The 26,133-nt window shown below is 38.3% G+C and overlaps 1 protein-coding gene across 1 annotated transcript in view; it reads left to right on the top strand.

The window, feature by feature from the left end:
* The window catches only part of LOC104955390 (cytoplasmic dynein 2 heavy chain 1-like), a 164,842-nt gene that overhangs the window by 85,464 nt on the left and 53,245 nt on the right, over positions 1-26,133 (top strand). The window contains exons 15-16 of the mRNA XM_010782718.1: positions 4,208-4,312; positions 11,154-11,342. Of these exons, the coding sequence (XP_010781020.1) occupies positions 4,208-4,312; positions 11,154-11,342 (294 nt within the window). The remainder of the gene's footprint in view (positions 1-4,207; positions 4,313-11,153; positions 11,343-26,133) is intronic.

Below are 26,133 nucleotides of genomic sequence, written 5' to 3'. Positions count from 1 at the left end.
CCAAATCTAACAGGCAAACATATTTGATATAAAATGTATATGATAATAAAGCACACTGAGTTACAAGGAACCCAGTAAGGTATCAAAACAACTGCGCTGCGATAGATTCAAATGTTTTTAGATGTTGTATACTGTTGTCACTGTCAGTTGTCATTGCATTATAATATATCCCACTTTCAAAATGAAGCTCCTTTGTATACATTACATAATATATTGGACAATATGTTTGTATATATGAAATACGGAATGCTCAATATAATGCAATAAAACACCACATGCCAGCACACACATACGGAGTCCTGGAGGGTTCATAGAGAGAAAAATAAATAAAACGTGGCCACACTTTATTAATTTGTGCGCACGAGATGTAAAGCGTGTCCACGTTTTAAATACAATGAGGCCATGCTTTATTAACTCGTTAAAAGTGTTACGTGGCCTGTACTACGAAGCAGGATTTGCTATTTACACTATTCATTCATGAAGCGCACGCTTTATTAACTCGTGTGCACGAGTTAATAAAGCGTTCGCACGAGAAGGTATCTTGTGCGAACGAGAAAGTAAAACGTGGCCACGTTTTATTTATTTTTCTCTCTATGAACCCTCCAGGGCTCCGTACACACACAAGTACAATAACATATTTAGCTGTTGTATTGCATCACATTGCATCATACAGGTGTAACCATGTTTACTGGTCCTTTTGGGCATTTTTTATTTATATTAACCAAAAAATTCACTTTTTCAGTAAGTAAATAATATATAATGTTTATTTATTTTCCTTTGGATCAGCACATCAAACCCCAAATCCATATTTTACTCCCCAGTACACTATTCATTTATCATGGGCCCTAAAACAGAAGGTATTTTCTTTTTGCAGAACTAAAGCAGTTATTATGTCCTTTAGACCAGGGGTCCCCAACCCCAGGTGTTACTGCGGGGGCCGCGAAATAGCTGTGGGTTTATCGTAATATTTGCAGAATTATAAGTATATAAAAATATTTTAACAAAAGAAATTCTATTTTTATTTTTTATTTTATTTATTTTATTTTATACCAGTCATATTATTTCATCCAAAACATACAACATAAATCATAATTGGTTAGCATAAGGTCTCAGCCTCTCGTGCGCAGAGAAAGTTACAGGTGGTGCGNCGCACGCACGCTTTTTAAACACATGTGCTCTACAGTACAGGTTAGCTCTGAGTGTTAGCGAGGCTTGCTAATGTAAACCAAGACGAGATTACGTCCAAAACACGTCAGGCATTATTTCTGATTGCAACATTCTGTGGGTCCACCGCCAATTTGACGTCATCGGCAGCAAATCTGTATTGGCTCGTTGTACCCCCATTTTTTAAAGTTTTGGGTACAGAGGAAAAGAGAAAGAGTTTTATTTTCTGACGCTGCATGAGTTCCCCGACACACCGGGGACACATATTTATGTATAAAATACATCAAAAAGTGCATTTTGCATGATAGGTCCCCTTTAAATACCAATGTGTTCACTTTCTCAAGTTACATAATTCATGATATTAAAGGTGGGGTAGGTAATTCTCTTCAGAAACACTTTTTGTTATATTCCATGGAATGCTCTTAACATCCCGATAGCAATGAATAAATTAAATGCTTTGACAATAAATACATAAAAACATTTCATCTGTGTAAGCCGTGGCGCTGTAAAAAGCACGACCAATCATCTAAGCCGGCACGGCTAAAATAACTGGATGGCCTACCTGCCTGTCAGCCTTCCATCTCGTGCACAAACTTATCTCGTGCCCTCATTGGTCATGTGCGCGTCCGTGTGTGCTGGAGGAGGGGCTCTGTAAGGAAATCTGAAGGAACTTTACTTTCAAATTCTAGAGCACTCGAGCTGGTTTCTCCATTCTTACTTTAAATTAGCCGTTAATAGTTCAATGTCATGTAGAAAAAATGAATTCCCATCCATTGTTACGTTAAAGGCATTGGGTGAAATGTAATACCTTTGACGGCAGAACTCCATGGGACATTATTCATCAATCTTAAGCAGCAGACCTGCTGTGTTGATGCTTTACCAACACACTCCTTTGCAAAACGTTTTTGCCAACAGATTAATTGCCAAATAGCTCCCTTTCATCAGGTAATTTTCCTGAAGCCTTGAAAACCACACACCAATCCTAGAAGAGTAGACTGGACACTTGTGTGATTACCAAACACAGATCAAGGCCAAACCTTCCCTTTGGAAATTAAAGTATTTATAAAAGTTGCCCACCAGCAATTATGTCAGTTGACCTCACATGATTACTTTCAATAAGCCACATTACCTTCTTTCACCAAGCAACTACACAGTCCCACCGAGTCTCTTTGCAAGGGATTTGAACAAATGGATAATTGCATCCGCCCAGACCTTTTACAAGATTCAAGATTCAAGGCTTTTATTGTGATTCGTACAGAGCTACAGTATAGTTATGTCGATGAAAATCTTAGGTCACAGGCTCCTCCAACAGTGCAACACAATAGAACGGATCAAATAGTGCAAGTAAATACAATAAAATAGAATATAAGTAGTGCCATAAGAGTCCACAAGCGATACATAATGTGTAAGTTGCAACAGGTTTTGAAGCTAGATGCAGACAAAATTGAAGGGCTGAGGGTTAAAAACTAAAAGTACAAGTCAAGAATATTAGTATAATCTTGGACTCAGTTTTAAATTGTAAAAGCCATGTTAAATCAATTACATGGTCTGCATTCTACCAATTTTTCCAAACATAGCAAGGATCGGATGATTAATGTCTAGGCAGGACTTAGAGAAAGTAATCCATGCTTTCATTTCCACTAGGTTAGACCACTATAATTGTCTTTTCTCAGCTGAATTATATACATGTACATAACTTTGTGTACTGCATGAAATGTTTTATAACGAGAAATGTGCCTTGCCTAACGTGGGGGATTGATGGCATTTATCAAATCTGAAGCAAGTGACATATCAGAAAACTTCCTAATATTGTTTCAAAAGTGCTGATTGTGCCTTGTTGGCGTTTTTTCTCTGAGTATAAATTGTTGTTCTAAGCTGCGACAAAAAGTTAATTACTACTCATAATGAATTCATCACAATTCTCTCACTGTCATAGTGACACATTATTACAATTGAATACTTACAAAACACCATCCCTTTTTGTGAAGAAGTTATTATGCCGGTTTACCGTCTCACAGTGTTTTCCTTTGCTGATCACTTCATGATCTCTGTGAAATGTTGAAGAAGAATGAAAGATACATTTATTTGTATTTTATAGTTTTTATTTATTAACAGTGATGAATGTCAACACCAGATTCAGACAATGCTTTCTTAAAAAGGACAAGGTATTTGTATGCTTGTGATATGCATGTCTGATATAAAAGTGAGATGTTGGCTTTCCTCAAACATTTAAGAATTATACCTTCCTTTTAATATACCACTATATATATATTGTATGTATTATTTGATGCCTTTTTTCTGTAGATCAGGCAACACTTTGATCTAACACGGGAGACTTAGCTTGCTTCTCCTGTCATCTAATATAATATTTCATATTGATCAAATATTCTTCACAAATCTTCAGGTAAAGTAAACAAGAATAAGATGTAGAGCAGCCTTTTGATCTTCAATCTCCTCCGCTATAGGAGTAAATATCACATTGATAGTATATTTTTAATACACTTACATCAAGCACCAAGGACTCAGGGTGTCCGTGGGGTCTTAAAAGTAAAAAAAGTATTAAACGAAATTTTCCAAGGTATTACTTTTGGTAGCTTGTTTTCAATAAGTATATAAATTGTCCAAAGAGGTTGTACTCTACAGTTTGCCTGAACGTAATCATTGCGTAGGTGTGTAGTGTGATTCTGTGTAGTTTATTTATGGCATCCCCTTGGATCTGACGTCATCTGAACAGGGCATCGCACGCTCACTGCTTGATAGCGCGCAAAGGTCCGTTTACGCTGGTTGTTAAAACATCATTATGCGGAAATGCAAGTTTGCGTCCAAATGGTTGGAAGATAAGGAGGAAGGACAATCAATACTGTATATAGTAAATGTGAGGTAAAGTGTGTCGCCAATGTAACCGGTTAGAACTTGAAGTGGCGATGAGGTCTTAAAATGTATGGAAAAGGTCTTAAAAGGTATTACATTAACTTCAGGATTCCTGCATATACCCTGGGACTGCATCCATATTAAAACATGTGTTTTGCGTGTGTTGTTGCAGGTATGGTGAACTTCAGCGAGGTGTCTGGCTACCCCCTGGTTCAGCACTGGAGTCTTCGCTCTGTGCTGTACCACGTCAAACTCAATCAGTGGGTCCTCTCTCAAGGTAATTCATAAAATATTATATATTCATCATGTGTTATTCCAGATTGTTTATTTATGCTGTAGGAGAACACGCTTGGGTCTCTGTGGCTTAAACTTTCACGGTCTAGACGGTGAATTACAGCCCCATCGGCTATCAATTATTAATCACATTGTAATTAATGTGACACATCAAGGTTAGCCGCTCATCATAACAGCTTGAATACTTTGTTTAGTTTTCATTTGATCAGCTATGTGGTTAGCAGCATGCTGTGATCTTTGATAGCTAGCCCATATTTAAGCTAGCCTATTTACTTTTACAGTTCATTAACATGTAATTGAATTGGAAATGAATAACATTAGCATTGTAGCCTCCATGAATGCACAAAGATAGATTTATAGCATTGTTTTTGTAGGTTGAGGAAGATCCTAAGATATTTAACTTACTTTAAAGGTCCCTTGTCATGCTTTTCCGGTTATTACCCGTCCCCTTGTGTGTTATGAAGGTTTTTATGCATGTAAACGGTCTGCAGAGTCAAAACCCTCAAAGTACACCCTGTAGCGAGTAAAACTCTAACACAGAAAATACCTCCCCAAAACGCCTCGTTGGAGATACGTCAATGTCCATTGATTCTTCCGGGTACCGCATGGTGTCATGCGTTACCCGGAACCAAATGGACCAATCCGTGGAGCCGTTACGTTACGTCCGTGGAGCTGTTACGTTACGTCCGCGGAGCCGTTACGTTAAGCCCCCGCTGATTGGTCCAAATTGACCAATCCACGGACTTCCTCACAAACACAGTGCAGGCAGCTCTGCTGATCTCTCCTCCCTGGCTGCAGGCTGATAACAGACAGTTGGGATCGCGGCAAAATTCTCTCTGCAGACCCATTCTCACAGCGTTTATCAACCTTTTTCTTACTCAATATCAAGCCACACTTATTGTTTTTACTTCGACTTTGACTTTGTGTGTGCTCAGGATGAGTTTGGCTGTGTTTGGCTGTCGCTAAACAAGGAAACCACACCTCCACGGAGCTCAGCGTGATTCACAACGTCCCGACCAATCAGAGCACACTGTGCTCAAAGGGAGGGTGGGGGCTGGAGCTACTGGAGCTACAACGAGCCGTTAAAGGCAGAGAGTGGAATTCAGTGAATACACATAGTTTACAGAGATGCTGTATGAGAAACCAAAGTTCACAATATAAATTCTATTAGACCTCAACAATGGAATTATGATCAGTGGAAGTGGCCATGACATGGGACCTTTAAAATAGTGAAACCATAGTCTATAATTACTATATAGTAGTATTTACAGTAATATAATATTACAAGTACAATGTTGTTATTCAAAATATTACTAAACGAAATGTAAAATAGTAATTGCATCAACTAAAAGTAAAAGCAGTCATTATGTAAAACGGTCAATTATCAACAAATAAATGTTGTATTATAATGTATTGTTTTATATTTTATTAAATCATATTATACTATTGAAGTCAATTGCTTTAATGTTGAAGCTGATAAATATGGGATATTTTTAAATTATTATTTTCACTATAAACCCTGCCTCGTTAGGTATTACCTGTATCCGTAGTAATACATCATAATTCATTTGTATGCTTTACATTACATTATATGTCACTTGTTAGGTGCTTTTATCCAAAGCGACTTACATACATTCAGTAATGTGGGCAATCCCCACAGGAGCAATTTGGGGTGAAGTGTCTTGCCCAGGGACACAACAACATGCTGACTGCAGTGGGAATCAAACTTGCTATGCCCTGATTCAAAGTTCAGCGCACTAAGTTCAGCGCACTATTCCACTGAGCCACAGCCTCCCTGTATGCTGTTTTATATTTGTATTATTTATCTCATTCTGCGAAGTAACTCATAAGTAAAGGTATCAAATACATTTAGTAAACGCACAATGCTTGTAGAAAGTGTAAAGTAATACTCAAATAAAGTACTTTAAAATGGTACTTCAGTGCAGTACTTTATTTTCATTACTAATTTTCGATGCTGTATACACAGTGGAAAAATGTACTGTAACAGTAGACAGAAAGTTGTCCAAGGATTAATAAATGTTTCTTAATCTGTTCTTATCAGCAGCAGTTGTATGGAAATAAAGTTCTCCAACATATAAAGACCAGCACCAAAGGACGCACCGCAGGCAATTTTGTAATGTGCTGCTAAAAGGTTCGAGTTGGGTCCATTACATTGAATTAAACCCTTGTGGAAACAGTCAATTATTTTTGGATTGTGGTGGTGCTGCTCGGCGGCAGTACTTAGAGAAAACCCTGAAAAGCAATAAATGGGCCAGGGTCAAGTTCCCTCTAATCGCAAATAAGTGAAATGTCACTTCAAAAGGGCACGGAATAAAAAAAGAAAGCTGCTCAACAAGCACAAGCAAACAAGAGGCCCTGAGTGCTGTGAGACACAATGCCCTCTGACTATTATTATTACGGCTTAAACTCACTGCTTAATTGAATAATAACTCATTATTGTTTTAATAGACGATACATCCAGAAGCACACATAGTCCCTGGGTGCTAATGAAGACGGATGTTTCTAAACAAAATGTGAATAAACTGCATAACAATGATTTTCTTACAGTAATGACAGGAAGGGTCACTATTTTTTTGCAGTCTGTTTAAGGGAGCAGCTAAACCCATAGCATTATAATGGGGTGCTATATAGATATGTTTATACTTCACATAACAAATAATAACATAGTATTTTGTGTCAGTACCTGAATAAATTGAAGTTCCCTGTAATTAATGTGAAATAGACTACTAAACACATTGTATAATAGATGTAGAAGGTATGTGATAGTTGCACTTGTTGGAAGAGTTTTCATGTGCCACTGACTTCTATTCATATTATACAACTAATTTGTAACGATATTTGGACAATAGGTCTATCAACCGGCATACCTAATCCCTCATATTTTGATTGGTGTGTAAAATAAGCTGAAAAGGGTTTAGTTTAAATGTCATAGAGCCGTGTTTAGAGTTAAAAAGTGACTGCTGCATGCCCGTATGATGACAGATAAACACAGATAGATAGATAGTAGTTCTGATTCAGAGACATGTATGTCACTTCATTCCTCTTGTTTTGTCTCTGTCCCTCTGATAGCCTTTCATTTATCACAAAGCTTTGTATCCATGGCAAGACCAAGAAGTTCTGACAGCGCCTGCCATGGAAACTTCACAGAATAAGATAACTGTGGATAGGTATTTAGTAAAGCAACACTTCTTCTGAAGGCCGCTCCTTGTTGCTGACACATAGAGGATTTTACTGACTATTCCCCATGGGTTTCTCAGTACTAAATGTTTTATTCTATAAAAATATATCCGCCTTGTTTTTATTTCATTTGCCTCACTAGATAACTTGCATTGTCCTGTTGGCAGTGTGAAGTAAAGGGTGAAGTTAAAATCTGTTGAAATATCACATTTATTCATTCTGCCTGGCTGGACGTGTCATCTGATAATTTGGATTTGTATCATGTTTCAGGTGCATGCATTATTCATAAATCCATCATAAATAGTTTCCATTTTGATAAGTGCCGTAAATACAGCCATGACACTTCCAATGCATTTCCAATGGTGATGCTGTGGTTTGAAAGTGGCTGCCATGTAGGCTTTCTGTTTTCACTCTGAAGCAACTCGGCACCCTCCGCATATATATATATTTTCACTCCCATTTGCCACTTTAGCTCATCCTAATTCCACCAAATGGTTGATGCTACTGTTTTTTTTACGTCTGATAGCGAAGCCCCCATCGCTCATCCTCACAGCGCTTTCTGTCTCTCACTTCAGTGGCCTCCTAATTTAATTGTGGAGGAGAAGTCAAAACAAGCAGAGCGTGATTGCTGAGATATTAATACTGCATGGAAATGATAATGATTAATTGCTATTGCACTTTTGTTTTCCACTATTTACTAAGAAAGGATCATATTTTCTAAATGATGGTCAATGTGACATATCAAACATACTTTCTCTCAAATGTCATGATTTAATTCTGTGGCATAGTGTGTTGAATCCACATTAGAGAGATGTTTATCCTGTTTGTTTTCAAGTATGTACCCATTACCTTACCCTATAGTTGCTGATACAGGATTTGCCCTTTGCTCAACGCGCGGTTGGGCGCCTTACAGGGAAAAAAGCTAGTTAGTTTCAATGATATGGTTACATCCGCTGCTAGCTTGAGCTGCTACATACAGCTGTCATCTGATTTGTTTCACATTAAACTAGCGGCACCTCCGTCTCCATAGAAATGCAACGTCAGCACAGAGCTGTTTTACCGCGCATAATGTGAATGCAGCAGTAGTAGTGCTTTATTTCACCATTGTGGGTAAAAAAAAAGCTGTCATTTCAGTTTAGGTCTCTGCTAGGACATTAAAACCCCAAGGGAGATTTTCTGTCTAAATGAGCTATACAAATATCCTTGACCCCGAGGTTTTTACCACCACTTATCCAGGTCTAAATAAAGAGGGAAACAGTAATCTTTAACCTTTGAGTCGTTGTGACATCCCCCTGCCACACTACTGCCGATGGGGTTGTCCTATCCAGTCAGAGATTAAGCTGTATGTGATGCAAGTGGATTCGAAACCTTATTTCGAAATAAATATACAGTGATTGAAAGCGAGAATTCCTTTGTTTTTTTAAGGAAAACATTCAAACAACAATAGCAAATCCACACAATACAACTCACAGTGGGTAGGGTTTTGTTTTGGAAACTGAATGTCCCCCTCAGGGATCAATAAAGGCCCATCTTCTTCTTCTTCCTTACGACTATAGTAAAAACATGGTAAGAATTTCAAATATAGAGACAGTGTGATATGTATTTGCTGTCTGAAGGCAACTATAACATTTCACAACAAAACTAAAGAGGAAATCAATGAATAATAACTGAACTTAGCAATATGGGTCTATTTCAACCAGGTAATGTCAATGGTACAAGATACCATTATAAACACTAACAGACTCAGGCTAAAATGATTCAGATGGCATGTTGGCCGACAACATACAGTACGTAGAAGTGCACGTGTGTCTAATGGACAAGTGTCTAATGGAAATGAGTCGAATGGACATGTGTCTAATGGTGTGCGCTTAGCTTCCTTGTCACTATGTATAAAAGAAAGTGCTGTGTCCTATTCAATAAACTCAACAGTTTTGATGGTTATCATACAACCTTACTTGGCTATCTTATATTAAAATATAATTATATATAAAGCCCAATATTGGCACCACACGTTACTCAGGCCATTATTAGCTGTAACTCTTTTTGTGATCGACAGCAAACTTTAAATGCACTTTTTCTATGAGTGAAGATCAACTGATAGAGTATAAAAAATAAGGTAATATCATATCACCTTATTTTTCATACTCTATCTATATTACTAATATGAATATAAAGACAGAGCTACAGTACAACGTTTGCAACTGGATGATCAACATTTTTGTTGCCTAGTCTTGCAAGCTGTATTATCTACACATTTTGCTATCATCTGTTTTCATCAGGTATTCTGATTCTGACCCTTCATCCGGCATTATGAAACATCTTCAAAGTGTTTGGGCTATTTTACATTACACACAAAATAATTCGTTTTTTGTGAGCCTGTGCTCCCGGTCTGTGTGTGGTCACTTTAGATCCGCACTGTGTGGTTGAAAGGTTTCATGAATAGTAAGCAGTGGGCTCACATATCCACTAAACCTATTTAAGACACTTTGTGCCAGACACCAGACGAAACTGCTACTGCATGCTGGTAATTCAAATACAGTATGTGCCTTTTAAAAAGTGTGACAAACATGGATTAAAACAGGAAAAACTAAGCTTTTTAATAGTGAAGTGCAGTATTAAAGAGTTTAAATGTATTTATTTCCATTTCCATTTTAAAATAGATGGTTGAAATAGTCATGCAAATTCCTTGATTGTTTTGGTCATACTAGCTCAAAGTAATCCCATATACCTCATCCCTCATATCATACAATAATTTACCCTATATCTCCTGCAAGACATTTGTCTGACATCCTTTATTACACATTATAGGCTTCTTCTATTCTTATCTCAAGTACATTTTAATGGATAACTAATAATAATTAGTCAACTAAAATGATGATAAATAAAGATGATAATAGGCATTAGGGGTGGGAATCACCAGGCTCCCCACAATATGATACCATGGCGATACTTAAGCCTTGATACGATAGTATTGCAATTTTACGATATGCTAATTATGTATTAGCACCCCCCGAAGAGGCACACTATTAGTGTTAACTATATACTAAATGTGCTTTGTGTCTTAATTTATTTATATACTGTATTATAACTTTATTAACTATTTTAAGTTCACTTGTTTAATGGTATTCTAAAGTAATGCTCATATGGATGTAGCTTGAATGTATTTGTTGTTTTGTGTCGTTGTATAGCTTTACGTTGTTTTTTTGAGTTTTCAATAAATTAGAAATCATCACGTCAAGTGTACGACCATCTTTCGGAGGGATATGCTAAAGTTTATATAATAAAATATCAATACAATATCGCCACGCAAAGTATTGCCATACTATGCTGTATCGATTATTTCCCCCGCCCCCATAAGCATATTGCAGGATATGAACAGTAGGTATCACTAGTAGTTATGGTCAGGGTTACCAATAATCCATACCAAGTTCTCAGCTGCGTTTATATATGATCCATGAAGATCCTGTGAGGCTCAACAGCTTTATTCGCCTTAGTGATAAAACCCTTACATTTTGAAAAGAGGCATTTGTGTGCCAGATACAGCTGAGTAAACAAAACGCATATATCTTTGCATTCGGTTATATTTTTTGTTTCTCATTTGGATACCTTTTTTTTTTTCTACCCAGCTTTCAGCTCGGCCATCCATTCCCTGGACGGGGCAACGCAGCGGATCGACTTTGTCTCCATCCTCAGGGAGTTTGGGAACCATTATGTTCAGGAGGCGGTGTACGGCTTCCAGGAGTCCTGCACCATCTGGTACCCCAACAAACAGGTCCAGAGACAGCTGTGGCTCGAGTACCAGGACATCAGCAAAGGTAGGACACACACAAGGAATGATATTTATAAAAAATGGAGCGTAATTGTTTTGGCCTGAGTATCAAGGGTGAGGTCTGTGTTTGTGACTGTGTATAATATACAGGAACACAGTCGATTATTGCAGTGTGTGTGGGTGTAGGGTGTTCTGGATTATTATGTTAAAATTCTAGAATTGGCAGGGCTCTTGAGGATACTTCAATAATTTAATAAATTCATGCCTGGAGAAATCATCACATGGGAACTATTTTTTTACAAAGCCCCTATTACATTCCCTTTATTTTTGGTTGTACCCTGTTGGGAAGAGATTTGACTGGGATCCCAGGGTGGCAGTCTTTCATGAATTCCTATGTGTGTGTGGCCATCCAAACAATGGTTTAAACTATTCGGTTTTTGGTCTGCATTCTAAACGGAAATACTTCTTGTAGATCGCTTTGGCAGAGCTTTTACAGGACATGGTGGATTTGAATGATGGCTGATTTTCAACACACCTGTAGCAATACAAAGATGCTTGATTGTCAAGGTTCATGTACAGCTGCTTCTGTTTGGACTTAATTGTAAGACGGATGCCATGAGCAGAGATGGCAAAAGTACACACATCCTTTACTCAAGTAGAAGTACAGATACTTGTGTTTAAAAATACTCTGGTAAAAGTAGAAGTTCTGATTAAACTTCTTTATTCTAAACTAAAATAGCGAGCCTGTTTTGAAAATGTTAGAAGTAGAAAGTACAGGTATTTGTGTTCAAAATGTAAGAAGTAAAAGTAAAAAGTTGTCTGAAAAATAAGTAGTGAATTCAATTACTGATACCAGACAAATGTATAGTACACTCCTGGGTCCCAGGACAAGAGACGAGCATTCGGTTGTGTATTTGTGTTTCCAGGTATAACATTTAAGTTATAACAACAATCATAATTGGTGGATTAATTTCATTATGGTATTTGAGTTTGTTTCAGATTAACTTCTGTATTTGATGTTGCAATTTCATTTCTCCAAGAGAGACAACAATCACTAAAAGATCTGGTGGATATCTGACCAGTATTTATATCCTAAATGTTCTTTGGATTTTATCCACAAATGCAACACAAAAAAGAACTGTAAGTTATTATTTAACAATCAAACCATTATTATTTAAATGTAAGTATATTTCACAAATGTTAATGTTGTTATAGAGTATGATCTCATTATTCATTTATTAATCTCATATGTGTGACAAGACATGCGTGAGCGGAACTCTCCTCTATTTAGGGTGAACGATAAACTTTTAATACAAAAGTTGCCGACTTCTCATCCACAATTACGTCACTTCCGCCGCCTAAAACCCAGGAGGTATACGACCTAGCACTACACACACACACACACACACACACACACACACACACACACACACACACACACACACACACACACACACACACACACACACACACACACACACACACACACACACACAGAGACACACACACACACTTTTTGTCTAACACGCTAACCCAGTTCTGTGTACTGTTATGCTGTTATGTTCAGTCATCGTTCTTATGTTGAACATGAATACATGTACGTATTTCTTCTTTCATAGAAATGTTCCTTCATAGTTTATTGCCGTGAAATAGGTCTTAAATTATATTCAAAGTGGTCTTAAAAAGGTCTTAAAAAGTCTTACATTTGAGTTGGTGAAACCTACAGGAACCCTGTTTAATGGAAAATAATAGACTTGTTTAAAAATTTTTAAAAAAGTTACCTGATTTTTGACATAATTTCACTAAATTAGAAAATTGCGGACATGTAAAAATAAAAAATAATTGCCTTTCTCAAATGTCTCAGGATTTTTGTTAGACTTTTGTATTTAATTCAATTCCCATTTACAACTATTTCTACCTTTGCTATAGACCAGGTTACAGTAACAGGAGGTCATACATTATTTCCCTCAGCCAACATTCCTGTTTTTATCAGCCCCCACGATAAAAACACTGAAGTAGTGTGAGATCTATCCAGAATGTATTTTCCTGACAAACGGACAAAGAGAGCAAGGTGATTACATTGGCCTGTGAAGGTTTCAGATGATTCAATAAAGGCTAGTCTCAGCCTGGCTGAAGACAATTCGTTTACGAGGAAAGCTAATAGATTCCATTGGCAAGAACTCAAAATCAGAGTCATCTTTCTTAATCTCTTCCTGGCTTCATGGAAACGTCCTGGCCTTTTGGAGGGAGTAATGAGCTCACAGGAGAGTTTGATGATCCATGTCCTCGCCCTTTGCTCCACATATCCAACGCCTTCCATATTCAGTGTGAAGCCAGGCCGATCATTTTCTGCACCTGCAGTGTAAAGGCTTATTTATGTGTATGGTTAAAGCTGGGGTAAGTTTGAGAAACCGGTGCGCTATAATTTGAAAATACACAACCGGAAAAAATCTGCCACTTCCTTACAGAGCCCCTCCTCCAACACACACAAACGCGCACATGACCAATGAGGGCACGAGATGAGTTTGTGCACAGATGGAAGGCTGACAGGCAGGTAGGCTATCCAGTTATTTTAGCCGGGCCGGCTAAAATGATTGTTCGTGCTTTTTACAGTACTACGGCTTCCAGAGATGACATTTGTTAATGGTGTTTTTGTCAAAGCAGTTAAGATATTCATTGCTATCGGGATGTTAAGAGCATTCCATGGAATATAACAAAAAGTGTATCTCTAGCCGGTTTCTCAAACTTACCTACCCCACCTTTACTGATATATAAAATGGATACGGTATGTTTTTCAATACTGCACAGGATGTTTTGTATTGCATCAAGAGAGAAACATTTTCATTCACCTTATGTGTGTCATGGGAAAGCTTCAAGGTGGTTTATATGATGAGCAACATCTAATTTACAAAATCTAATACTTTGGTATCTGCTTTTGTGAATTATCATGAATACAAAAATTACACAGTTACATAAAACAGTCACTCTTTGAGCGAAGATTTTCCCTTTAATCCAAAATTGATAAAAAAATCCCGGGGAACGTTGATATGTTGTGGCAGATGTGCATCCAGTGTGAATTAAAATCAGCAGACCAGAGCTCAGTAGGTGGAAGAAGCACATAGTATGCCACCGTCTGTAAAGTTAATTGAAGACTTACACCAGTTGTTTCCTAATGACCCAGAAACTTTAAGGCAAAACACACCCACCCACACACAGATATTTGTACTCGGACACGCCATGCATTGATTGTCATTGCTGTATCCGCCATGTTTGTAGAGACGGGGCCATAGCTCATTAACCGTGGTCAGTCTGTGTGCAGTGTGTTTTTAACCACCATGCCATGTCGCCGTCGGGGTGATTAATAGCACTTCTTCCCTGCACTTGGTTGTGATACAACTTTCCTATTGTCAGACAAATGACCTCAATTACCACGCCAGAGATCAGACACGAACGGAGAGAAAGCAGGCTCAGCTCTGTTCATGTTGCAACACTTTATTACATCAAGTAAATCCAATTGATTGGAAATATAAAGACCCCTTTAAAGGTTGTTGCATCAGCTTTATTTAGCAGGTGAGGTTCAGTTAATACGTTAATCTCCAAATTATCGATTAAATGTAGAGGATAAAATCCTATCAATCTACCTCAATATACAGTAGACTGTGGTGCTGAACTTCCTTCAGCCACATGTACTGTAGGTGACCCCCTACACCCAACATGTTAAAAGCCAGCATTATGAAGTATATGGAAATATAAGGTGAGTGACTTTGGGCTCATTGCTCTACTTCTCTACTACATAACCAAGAATCTGTATGCTGGTATTTTCTTAAATGTTACTCATGTGTCTGTAGTTTTCTAATTGCATATCATATTAAGATGTTAATTCAACCAAATATGCCTTTAAAACTGCCTCCGATACCATACACATTTTGAAGGTCATGTTTCCACAATTAAAACCTCATTTGTATCACCATATACGGATGTGAATATGATTAGCCGCATTCAGCTTCCCTCATCTGACGTTCACTTACTGAACTATCACACAGGAAGTTTTGTTGAAGCCCAGCTTGCTTGAAAAACTGTTTCCAATAATGACTTGCTTTGGAGTCCTTTCAAAACACTCCAACACCAATTAAAAAATGAATGTGCTTCAAAAGCACCTAAAGGTGACATTATGGAGCTTGTTAAATCGTTAAATGTCAGATCAAATTGAAAATATTGAGAAAAAGCAAAGGTGCGTCTGCAGTAAACAGAAAGCCAGACTTTAATAACTTCCTATTGTTTCATTCTTTTTGTATCTACAGCTTTGTTTTGTTTTTTATCTCTCTGTATCTGGCTCCCCAGCTTCCCTACTTACCTTCTCTCTCAATTAAATCACTGTGACCTCCTTCTTCAACCTCGGCGCCCACAGAGTCAGGTTTCAGCCCTCCACCAACCTACAGCGCAGTGTTGCGTGCTGGTATGTGTGTAAAGTGTGATCACCCTGCCAGCAGCCAGGTAAAAATAGGCACCTTATTTATTCTATTAGGGCCTGTCATATTAACAAAGAAGCAGCGGAGAAAGTCTCGCTCCGGGGCAGGAGATAGGAGCAGGGGGGGAGGAGAGTAATGACCCCAGTAACCCCTCCACACTCGCACGCAACACACACACACACGCACGCACGCACGCACGCACGCACGCACGCACGCACACACACACACACACACACACACACACACACACACACACACACACACACACACACACACACACACACACACACACACACACACACCTCAGAGAAGCACCACCTGCCTGGTTACCAGCTGGGAATAATGCAACACCAGCTTTACAGATTCATGTGTGTGTGTCTCTTTGTCCTGTGAATAAGCATATTGCGGTATTTTTAGAAGATTCAACATTTTATAGTAAATTATGTTTGTTAAGACATAAGGCTGAGTTATGTAGTCTAACATCTCTATCAATTAATTGATGCAAGCACATAACAATATGATAGCGTTATTTTAAATACATGAATACTTGGCATTTCCATTTTTCGATAGCTTCACATGTTTCTATGGATTATTTAAATGGTTACGGGTATAAGATTGTGTGCCAGAACACACTGGCATTTCATTTCATGTTAAGATAAGTTAATATTTTAAAGGGAATGTATGTGTCAATGATGCTCAAATAAACATAATAAAATAAATATATAATGAACCTAGGAGAACATTGGTAACAATGTTAATTATGAATGGTAAGTGAACACTGGGTTATATAAAGGCTTTGTATACGAGGGGATAAAGGTAAAAGTTTATACTTTGGAATGGTTACCACTGTAGTCTGACTGAAAGGCAGTAATGTTTGGACCAATTGATCAATCAGCAGAGACTGGCGTATCCGTCACTTTGCTGTCATTTTTCATTTGCTTTTACCTTTTCATAAGCCAGAAGAAGTACCGGTACATGTAATATTTGCAATTTTGACTGAAGTAGTGGTGATTCAAGAGTTATGTTCTGATATATAATTCCCCTGTTCTTCCTCACACCTACCTTTTTCTAAAAAACAGATAAGGGCAGAAACTCATATTTTAACATGGACCATATACAGTTTACTAGCATGCAACACAAATATTTGATGAAAACTTTACAAAGATGTACACTATTGCTAAGTCTCCAGATAAGGCTAATGTTAAGTTCCCCATTCATCTGTTCATTATTACATGTTTTTCAACCCATTATAATGTTTTTACAAGCAGATATGAAGGTTCATTTATATATGTATATTAAAACAGTTATATGTTTAACATTGCATAGTGAATAATAATTAAATACAAATAAAACACATTGTTTATTCACATTGCTACACAGTATCCCTTTCAATCTGCTCATGCTACTATTGAATGCTAAAAAGGGAGACTTTTAGTAAGCGTAACCATAGGAAACAATGTATTTATCTTCAAAAACACATCAGACAACCACACGTTATTCAGTTAAGTTTCAGATACATTTTAAGATAAGATAATATGGAGCTCTTCCCTTTATAATAAAACAGAGTATATGATCAAATTATGTATTGTTGGAGAGACTCTCAGTGTGATGCTCTGTTTGCTGGATGCTCTTCAAGGGCTTTCACTCTTCCCATGTCACGACAGAAATAACACTGAGAAACTCGGAAATGTTTTCTGACCAAATGTCATGATGTATGCTCTTATCCTAAGGCTATGCAATGTGCTATAAATATTTTACACATTCACCACGCGCTCTTGGTCTCCAAAGGTTGGTCGTTGGAGTCTTGCACTTTTCTGCAAAGTAGATCTCAGTCGCCATAGATAAACTCTTCATAGAATATTTCTGTATATATTTTTCTTTCAACAAAGTAGCCTGCAACCATGGAGTAAACAAAGAAAAACAGACCTTGTCTGTCCATAGCAAAGCCAACAAACAACATTCCACCGATATACCTTTTCAGCAGGGAGGAATGTTAAGGAATATGTCGTTGCTTATAAGTTTGGAGGTTATATACGTACAGTGGGGCAAAAAAGTATTTAGTCAGCCACCAATTGTGCAAGTTCTCCCACTTAAAAAGATGAGAGAGGCCTGTAATTTTCATTCTAGGTATACCTCAACTATGAGAGACATTGTAGGATTGTTAATGAATTAATTGGTAAATTCCTCGGCAAAATAAGTATTTGGTCACCTACAAACAAACAAGATTTCTGGCTCTCACAGACCTGTAACTTCTTCTTTAAGAGCCTCCTCTGTCCTCCACTTGTTAACTGTATTAATGGCGCCTGTTTGAACTCGTTATCAGTATAAAAGACATCTGTCCACAACCTCAAACAGTCACACTCCAAACTCCACTATGGCTAAGACCAAACAGCTGTCAAAGGACACCAGAAACACAATTGTAGACCTGCACCAGGCTGGGAAGACTGAATCTGCAATAGGTAAGCAGCTTGGTGTGAAGAAATCAACTGTGGGAGCAATTATTAGAAAATGGAAGACATACAAGACCACTGATAATCTCCCTCGATCTGGGGCTCCACGCAAGATCTCACCCCGTGGGGTCAAAATGATCACAAGAACGGTGAGCAAAAATCCAACATGGGGGGACCTAGTCAATGACCTGCAGAGAGCTGGGACCAAAGTAACAAAGGCTACCATCAGTAACACACTACGCCGCCAGGGACTCAAATCCTGCAGTGACAGACGTGTCCCCCTGCTTAAGCCAGTACATGTCCAGGCCCATCTGAAGTTTGTTAGAGAGCATTTAGATGATCAGAAGAGGATTGGGAGAATGTCATATGGTTAGATGAAACCAAAATATAACTGTTTGGTAAAAACTCAACTAGACGTGTTTGGAGGAGAAAGAATGCTGAGTTGCATCCAAAGAACACCATACCTACTGTGAAACATGGGGGTGGAAACATCATGCTTTGGGGCTGTTTTCCTGCAAAGGGACCAGGACAACTGATCCGTGTAAAGGAAAGAATGAATGGGGCCATGTATCGTGAGATTTTGAGTGACAACCTCCTTCCATCAGCAAGGGCATTGAAGATGAAACGTGGCTGGGTCTTTCAGCATGACAATGATCCCAAACACACTGCCCGGGCAACGAAGGAGTGGCTTCGTAAGAAGCATTTCAAGGTCCTGGAGTGGCCTAGCCAGTCTCCAGATCTCAACCCCATAGAAAATCTTTGGAGGGAGTTGAAAGTCCGTGTTGCCCAGCGACAGCCCAAAAACATCACTGCTCTAGAGGAGAGACTTACAGAAAACATTTGACCTCTGTCATTGCCAACAAAGGGTATATAACAAAGTATTGAGATGAACTTTTGTTATTGACCAAATACTTATTTTCCACCATAATTTGCAAATAAAGTCTTTAAAAATCAGACAATGTGATTTTCTGGATTTTTTTTTCTTCTATTTTGTCTCTCATAGTTGAGGTATACCTAGGATGAAAATGACAGGCCTCTCTCATCTTTTTAAGTGGGAGAACTCGCACAATTGGTGGCTGACTAAATACTTTTTTGCCCCACTGTAAGTGCCAGTATTTGTACACTCTAATATTACATTTTCTTTATCGCTGCTGTATATCTTGACAGGCTGCCAGAATACTCAACTACTGTATAGCCGATACACTAGCGACTTTTAATTCCCATATCAATGTAACTATGAATGTAAACGATAACAAGAAGAGGTCAAAAACATGCCTTATGACCCAAACATGGCATTTATATAATGAGTTTCATAAACACACAATACAAACACGAACATAATCTCATCTGCAGGAGAACTTCTTCCTCTGATGTTTTTAATAGAATCTTTATCAGATCATGACTGATGGAATTCTAAATGAGATGATTAATAAACCCTCTGGAGCACAATGATACCTATTGTACTCACAGACAGTGTGCTGCCTTGTGACTTTATATCAGTTGCAGGCAATAAAGTTGACATATGTTAGTTATATTAAAGTTCATTACTGTATGGAATTAATTATATATATCTATATTTAATATGTATTTTTTAATTTTTTAAATGATTTGTAAACTTCTGAAATATGGAGATTTGCTGGTTGCTTGGACTTCTGGTATGGACATTTTCCGCTGTTATTTTACATTTTTTATACCCCAAAAATATGTTAATCTAAAATATTATCAGCCGATGATCAATAATACATTAAACAGTAGTTGCAGCCCTAGACTGTGTATTCCTATCATTCTGTAATGAGTCAATGTCAGTGTAGCTCTCCGTTAAAAATTGCTACATTCTTAATACCCTTCTATCCCAGACACTCACAATAAGTGTGTACGAGGTTTAAAAGCATTGCCACTATATAGAAGTGTCCACTCTGTGCTAAGTGAGAAGCACAGCATGTGCTACAGAGGATGAGAAGAGGACGGGGACATTGGCTCATCTGTTGCAACATTTATTAAGAAGCTGATTATTAGGTCTAGCAAATAATGAAACACCTGATTAATTGAATTGATTAAAAGGTTCTAGGATTCGGAAGGCTGTACCACTACCCAGAAGGCAAATGCAAGGAGAAAAACAATAGCACTACAGTTTTTGTTCTCTTTAGTTTTGTCATGGTTTGAAACTACATTAAATTGAGCAACCCTGTGTTGCAGAAAGACTACAAATGATCCTTGAATAACTGGGTTGGTAAAACAGTTGTTAGGGGCGGCTGCTACAAAGGTCTGAAGTAAATTGGTTGGATAAATGGCTTGTTATAAAGAGCATAGATGCAGTGAGTTTTCTTAGCTGGAGGCAAGCATTTTTTAAATCACACATATTGGAACTGCTGCATCGGGATACTGAAGAACATAATAATGAATAATGATAAGGTTTTCCACCAACCTTTGAAGATTGTCTGGCTACTTGAGATTAGAAATAATAAGGTAGAACAAGAAATAACTTATCTTAACACCTTTACGGCCCGTCCACACAGCAGCTTTGAAAAAATCTTGAACATCTTGGAGGTGGGCGTGTCTGAAAGCTTGGGGATTTTTTGCGAGCAACGCGACCAACAACCAATCACATGAATCTCCCGCCCCGACATACAAAGCAATAGCAATGTTAAAACGAAGTAAACTGGATATAAACTCTCCAAACAGGCGAAAAACCTACCAGTTTCACCCACTGTCTCTGCCACCTCCCTCCATGCCTGGTTCCTCCGGTTTGTATCCCGGTAAATAGTACTGGTCGTAAAGAACCGAGTGATTTGCTACCGTAATTTCTCGTTTGGAATATGAGGAAATTAACTGCGGTCTGGCTCTCCCAGCTTGCACGCGGTTTGATTGGCTAGCGCTTGTACTGTCAGATTTGCATAAACGGGATTTGATTGGCTGATGCCAAGCATCGAGCCGATAGATGCTCGTGATGCTTGCAAAGCCATGCCATGCTCCCCACAATGCAGTTCGGCGAAGATTAAAAATCTTCTACGTCACCCCATTCAAGTGAATGGGCGAAGCGTTGAAAGCATTTTTCGATGCCTGTAGTGTAGACGGGCCGTAAGAGCTTCTCCACAAAGACACTACAATTTAAAGCAGAAAGATTGATACTTTTTTTCCATATACTTCACTAATGGAATTTTAAAAGAAAAGCCCATTGGAGCCGTACATCATTTGAACAAATAAAGGGCAGTATAAATGACCACAGTCTGACCTGTTTCTAACATCAAAGAGAGGAAAGAGAAAGTTGGGGCTGTGTAAAATACATTATCTGTATACTGAGCTGCTGCTGCACTATGGTGATTGTAATGGCTGTGCATTTTGCTGAAGTTACCTATGAATTCCAGAGGGACATCAGCCAATTCAGTGACATTTTCCACCTGCTCCGATCTGAGCATCTGCTGCTGTCTGGGTCAGCTGCCTCATGGTGCCAGGAGCAGCTTGCACTCATCGTTTTTTCCCCCCTTTCTTTTATCTGTTTTATGTCAGTTCATCATGTCATTTTCATTTTCTCAAAGGCCATTTAAAGTAGAACTGCACAAATCGGACTGCTCCCCTAACATTTAATAGGTTTGTAAAACCTTTAAAAACATCCAGGGCTAACGGTCACCTGGGGATCGTAAGGAGTTGATGCTGAATTAAATATTATTCTAAAACTGCCCTTCAGCCTTTTGTGATTAAGGCAAGTCAAATATCACCACACTGTTTGTTCACTTGTTTAAAAAAGGGCTATATGGTCTTATTGTAAGTCGCTTTGGATAAAAGCATCAGCTAAACGCAATGTAATGTAATCTAATGTCTATTTTGTCGGGGATACCAAATAAAAAATGTAACCATTATCTAAATGGAATTATTGGCAAAAGGGATCCAGCTCCTCCAATGGCTATACACTCTGTGACACGTGAGCTACACATGGATGAGATGCATTCATGGACTTGGCAAGAGGGGCTTATTTTGTGATACTCTGGCAATTGTTATACCAACTATGGCTGGGCATAAAAGATTAGCGGACCGCTGACCGATAAGGGGGGGGGCCAACACATGAGGAACAACACTTCAGGGTCTCTGGACAAACATTTAACAGTACGTCTGGCATCTATCTGAGATGAAAGATGAAACAGTTGCTGTTTTGATCCCTTTCCACGGTTTTCAAAATCCTGTCTATGAGATAAACTGATCGGTTCATGAGTTTTGGGATCTGAAAAGTCTTTCGTCGGATGTTACTCCCAACTAGACTTCCTGATCTGTGTTTTATTTTCTCACCGATCCAAAAACAACAGACCCACCTGCTCTTTTCTCTCTGTCGGACTGCTTCATACATAGATCGGGGATACAAATCGGGAGAACTATCAAGCCTTGGTTGCATATTTAATCATTTATGACATAAGATCATATATAAAATATTTATAATATATCATTTTTATACTATATAATAGACTATCAATATGTCGTCCTTCCAGAAAGCTTGGGGCAAGAGGAGAAAATGGACCAGACGCAATAACTATTATTGAAGATTTGAACCCAGCTGTGTTCAGCGTTACCAAGATTTAATAGAAGAGAATAGAACATAAAGTTATATTCTTTCTATGTTGCCTTGGTGATTAAAACACTACTCTGGTACAGATAACCATGGCCAAACAAAAGAGTGAATGATATGTGTATGTAAGGCTGAGTACTGAGTAAGATTACGTGGAACAACATGAATACAATTCCTACAAACATGAGTGTCAGGGCGAGAGAACTACTGCACTGAAAACCAACACTAAAACATGCCTTTGATTATGCAGGCCGGTAAAAAAGTGAAGGTAAAAGAAAAATACTAATGAGAATAATAGGAAATATATTGCATTTGGGAGATAATTGTGATTCAAGGTTGGGTATGGTAAGTATTCCTTCAAGTGTTTCGAGGATCACCAGGGTGATTCTGCAGTTCTGACTGATTCAGGAGGGCCATAAAAACTAAATTAAAAATAAATGAAATATGTAATCCTTGCTGCATAATCCTTGGAGCTGCTCCCATGCTCGTGAATACAAAAAAGGCCTGAAATGTATGAATTTATGTAAGAAGTTGATACAGGGATTGCAGAATAATAAAGTAATAAGTAAGGTCGGCACGACAATGTTGATTTCAGATGACTCATAACTTCAGGTATACATGCAGAAACAACGCCTTCAGAAGGTGTGGGAGAAAATTATAAAAAGGGTCTGTGGAGGTGAGGCATCTGTAAAGGATTGCTTGTTGAACTCATAAATAGTAAGTCCTCTGGTGTTTCAGCTGTTGTTATTCTTACTTGGGTATTCTCACTATTGTCAATGTTGAGAGACAGCCACATTTAGGTGTTAGTTAACGCAGAAAGTTGACTTTACATTGTTGCTGTTTCTTACAGACTTTTTAATAATCTGATTGTCCCTCTCCATGTATCAACAAGGAAAGGCTAAATGGTAGAAACACGTCTCTGTATAAAGTATACAGTATATTCAAATGTAAAGATGGCAGACAGATATTCTTACTGATTTTTACAATTGTTTAAAGTTATCTGTGATGCACCAATGGGACTGATAGTTCACATTTGACTAATTAACTTATCAATAGTCCCTCCCCTCTTAGTCAAACTGCACATTTAAATTGTGGGGTGAGGAAAAAAATCATCACATTTTATTGTACAGTTGATAACATTTTCAATAAAAAAAAAGACCCAAATGGCCCTGTGGAAATAAGTGTGTTAAAAGACAACATTTCTTATTACTTAAAAAAAAAGAAACAACAAAAGGATGCATAGAGATAATGGCAGTAAATGTTTGTTTAAGATACACCTATCCATTATTTTTTACCCGTTAGCAAAGTAAGCACATTTTTTTTTTCCGGTATGTTTAGCAAAAACAACAGAAGAGATCAGTTAATAATATATACTAAAGAACTGTTTTCAAAGCCCATGTTGTAGTAAATGAGGCAATTTACATTACTTCAATACAGTAAGTTTCACATTCAATTTTCCATCGTGACCCTTAAAAAGTGAATTGCACTGGAGATGAAAGAGGTAAAGAAATGATGGAGGAGAAAATGATAATCAGATGACAGTGTCTTTATATACACACACACACACACACACACACACACACACACACACACACACACACACACACACACACACACACACACACACACACACACACACACACAGGGTTGTAATGATGGAGCACATGGCTAAGGGTCTGTGACTTTTTGCTCTTCAATTCTCCCTCATATCTCTAACATATCTAATCTTTTGTCCATTAATATACCCGCTGCATACATGTTTGCTGTTTGTCTTTATAGCTCCATCCATATCTGTCACTGGGTATCTCTTTCTTTTAGCTCTGTCTTTCTGACCGCGTGTGTCTTAGAAACTGTTGAGGACAAAGTGTATGCAAATTCATCCCTTTCCTGCTTACATTTGTCCATTGTCCACCATCTCTGCTTTACTTCCCGCCCTATCGCCTCCACTTTCTCTCATGCATTACCAACCGGGACAGAAACACTGGTAATGTGTTCACCTGGTGACTCTTTGTGATGGATGTCATTGCAAAATATGCTCCTGGAGAAACCTACAGCAGTGGGAACTACCAAAGAGATGGTGATTACTTTACTAGTCGGCGTTTTTCTGTCAGTCTGTGGACAGAATGTATGATAGCATGCAACTGTGCAAGATAGAGTCCCTAAACTTTACGGATGTGTTGATGAATACAAATTAAGTCAGAGTTTAAAGATGGGTGTGGTCTAAGCTAGGATGCAGAAAGTAAGGGTAAGAGGTAATGGTGACATTAACATCCTCCTCCCCCATAGTGTTTAGGCTGCTATTATTCCATACGACTCATCTTCTGCTTTTTTCTATCCCTGTTTCCTTTCCTCAATGTCACCATCTCTCTTTCTTACTCATTTGCTTTCTCGTAACTCACTTGCTTCCTCTCTTTTTTCCTTTAACCAACTGGCAAGTAGTGTGTGTGTGTGTGTGTGTGTGTGTGTTCTTTGATAGTCTTTGGCTGGCCTGCATCCCAGTTCTTCCCTCAAAAGGCTGAACACAGACATAAGGGGGGAAAAAACCCTTCCTTTCCTCTACTATGGCTCACTATCCATCATGTTCATCTTTGCTTCCTTTTGGCGGAGAAAAAAGAAAGACATAAAGCGGTAGAGAGTCTAAACAGTTAAAGAGCATCTTGCAGGGTTTTTTTTTCTTCTACATTTATGCTTAAACTTGCTTGAAAATTACAATTAAAAAAGTGAATGTAGGATTTGATTTGTTTTACGAGACATAAGGGCAGGAATTCAGAGGGAAAGGAGGAATTTTGAGCTCTGCTCTTAAAAACTGCTTTTTTTTAAGGTCATACGTCAAACGCGTCATATTACATCACAAAGGGTAAACATCTCCGCTCTCTGACCGCGGGTATAGTTAGTAGTTGCGTTGAGTTGAGCGGTTGTGTTTTAGTGAGCTGGTATTTTTCGGTAGTTTTACATTGTATTTCACCATTTGTAATCATGGTGCAGTATTGTGTTTGTGCAGGTTGCACAAATACCAGCCTGTCAGGACATCGAGTCCACAGTAAAAAGGACCGGAGCTAGCGTTCGTTCCTGGGTGCATTGTGCATCCACCTCCCTGCAGCACATACTCACCACAGCTTTATCAGGAAACCGTATTACATCTCTCTCCCCCCCCCGCTTCGCTGCTCTCTCTCTCTCTCTCTCCGGTACATGGCACCATAAGACGTAGTGTAGAGTTGCATTAGGTAACGCTGTGGTGGCTGTACTGCTCCAGCCGTCTCCTTTGTGTTTGTTTGTTCTCATTCATAACACTCCGTTCGATGTCTCACTATGGGATGCGCCTCAACGTGTATGCAAACAGAAGCATCAATCTCATTTCCATCA

This window comes from Notothenia coriiceps, unplaced genomic scaffold (assembly GCF_000735185.1).
Source record: "Notothenia coriiceps isolate Sejong01 unplaced genomic scaffold, NC01 NC01_scaffold00024667, whole genome shotgun sequence".
Taxonomy (NCBI): domain Eukaryota; kingdom Metazoa; phylum Chordata; class Actinopteri; order Perciformes; family Nototheniidae; genus Notothenia; species Notothenia coriiceps.
This window is presented reverse-complemented; position numbering and strand designations above follow the sequence as displayed.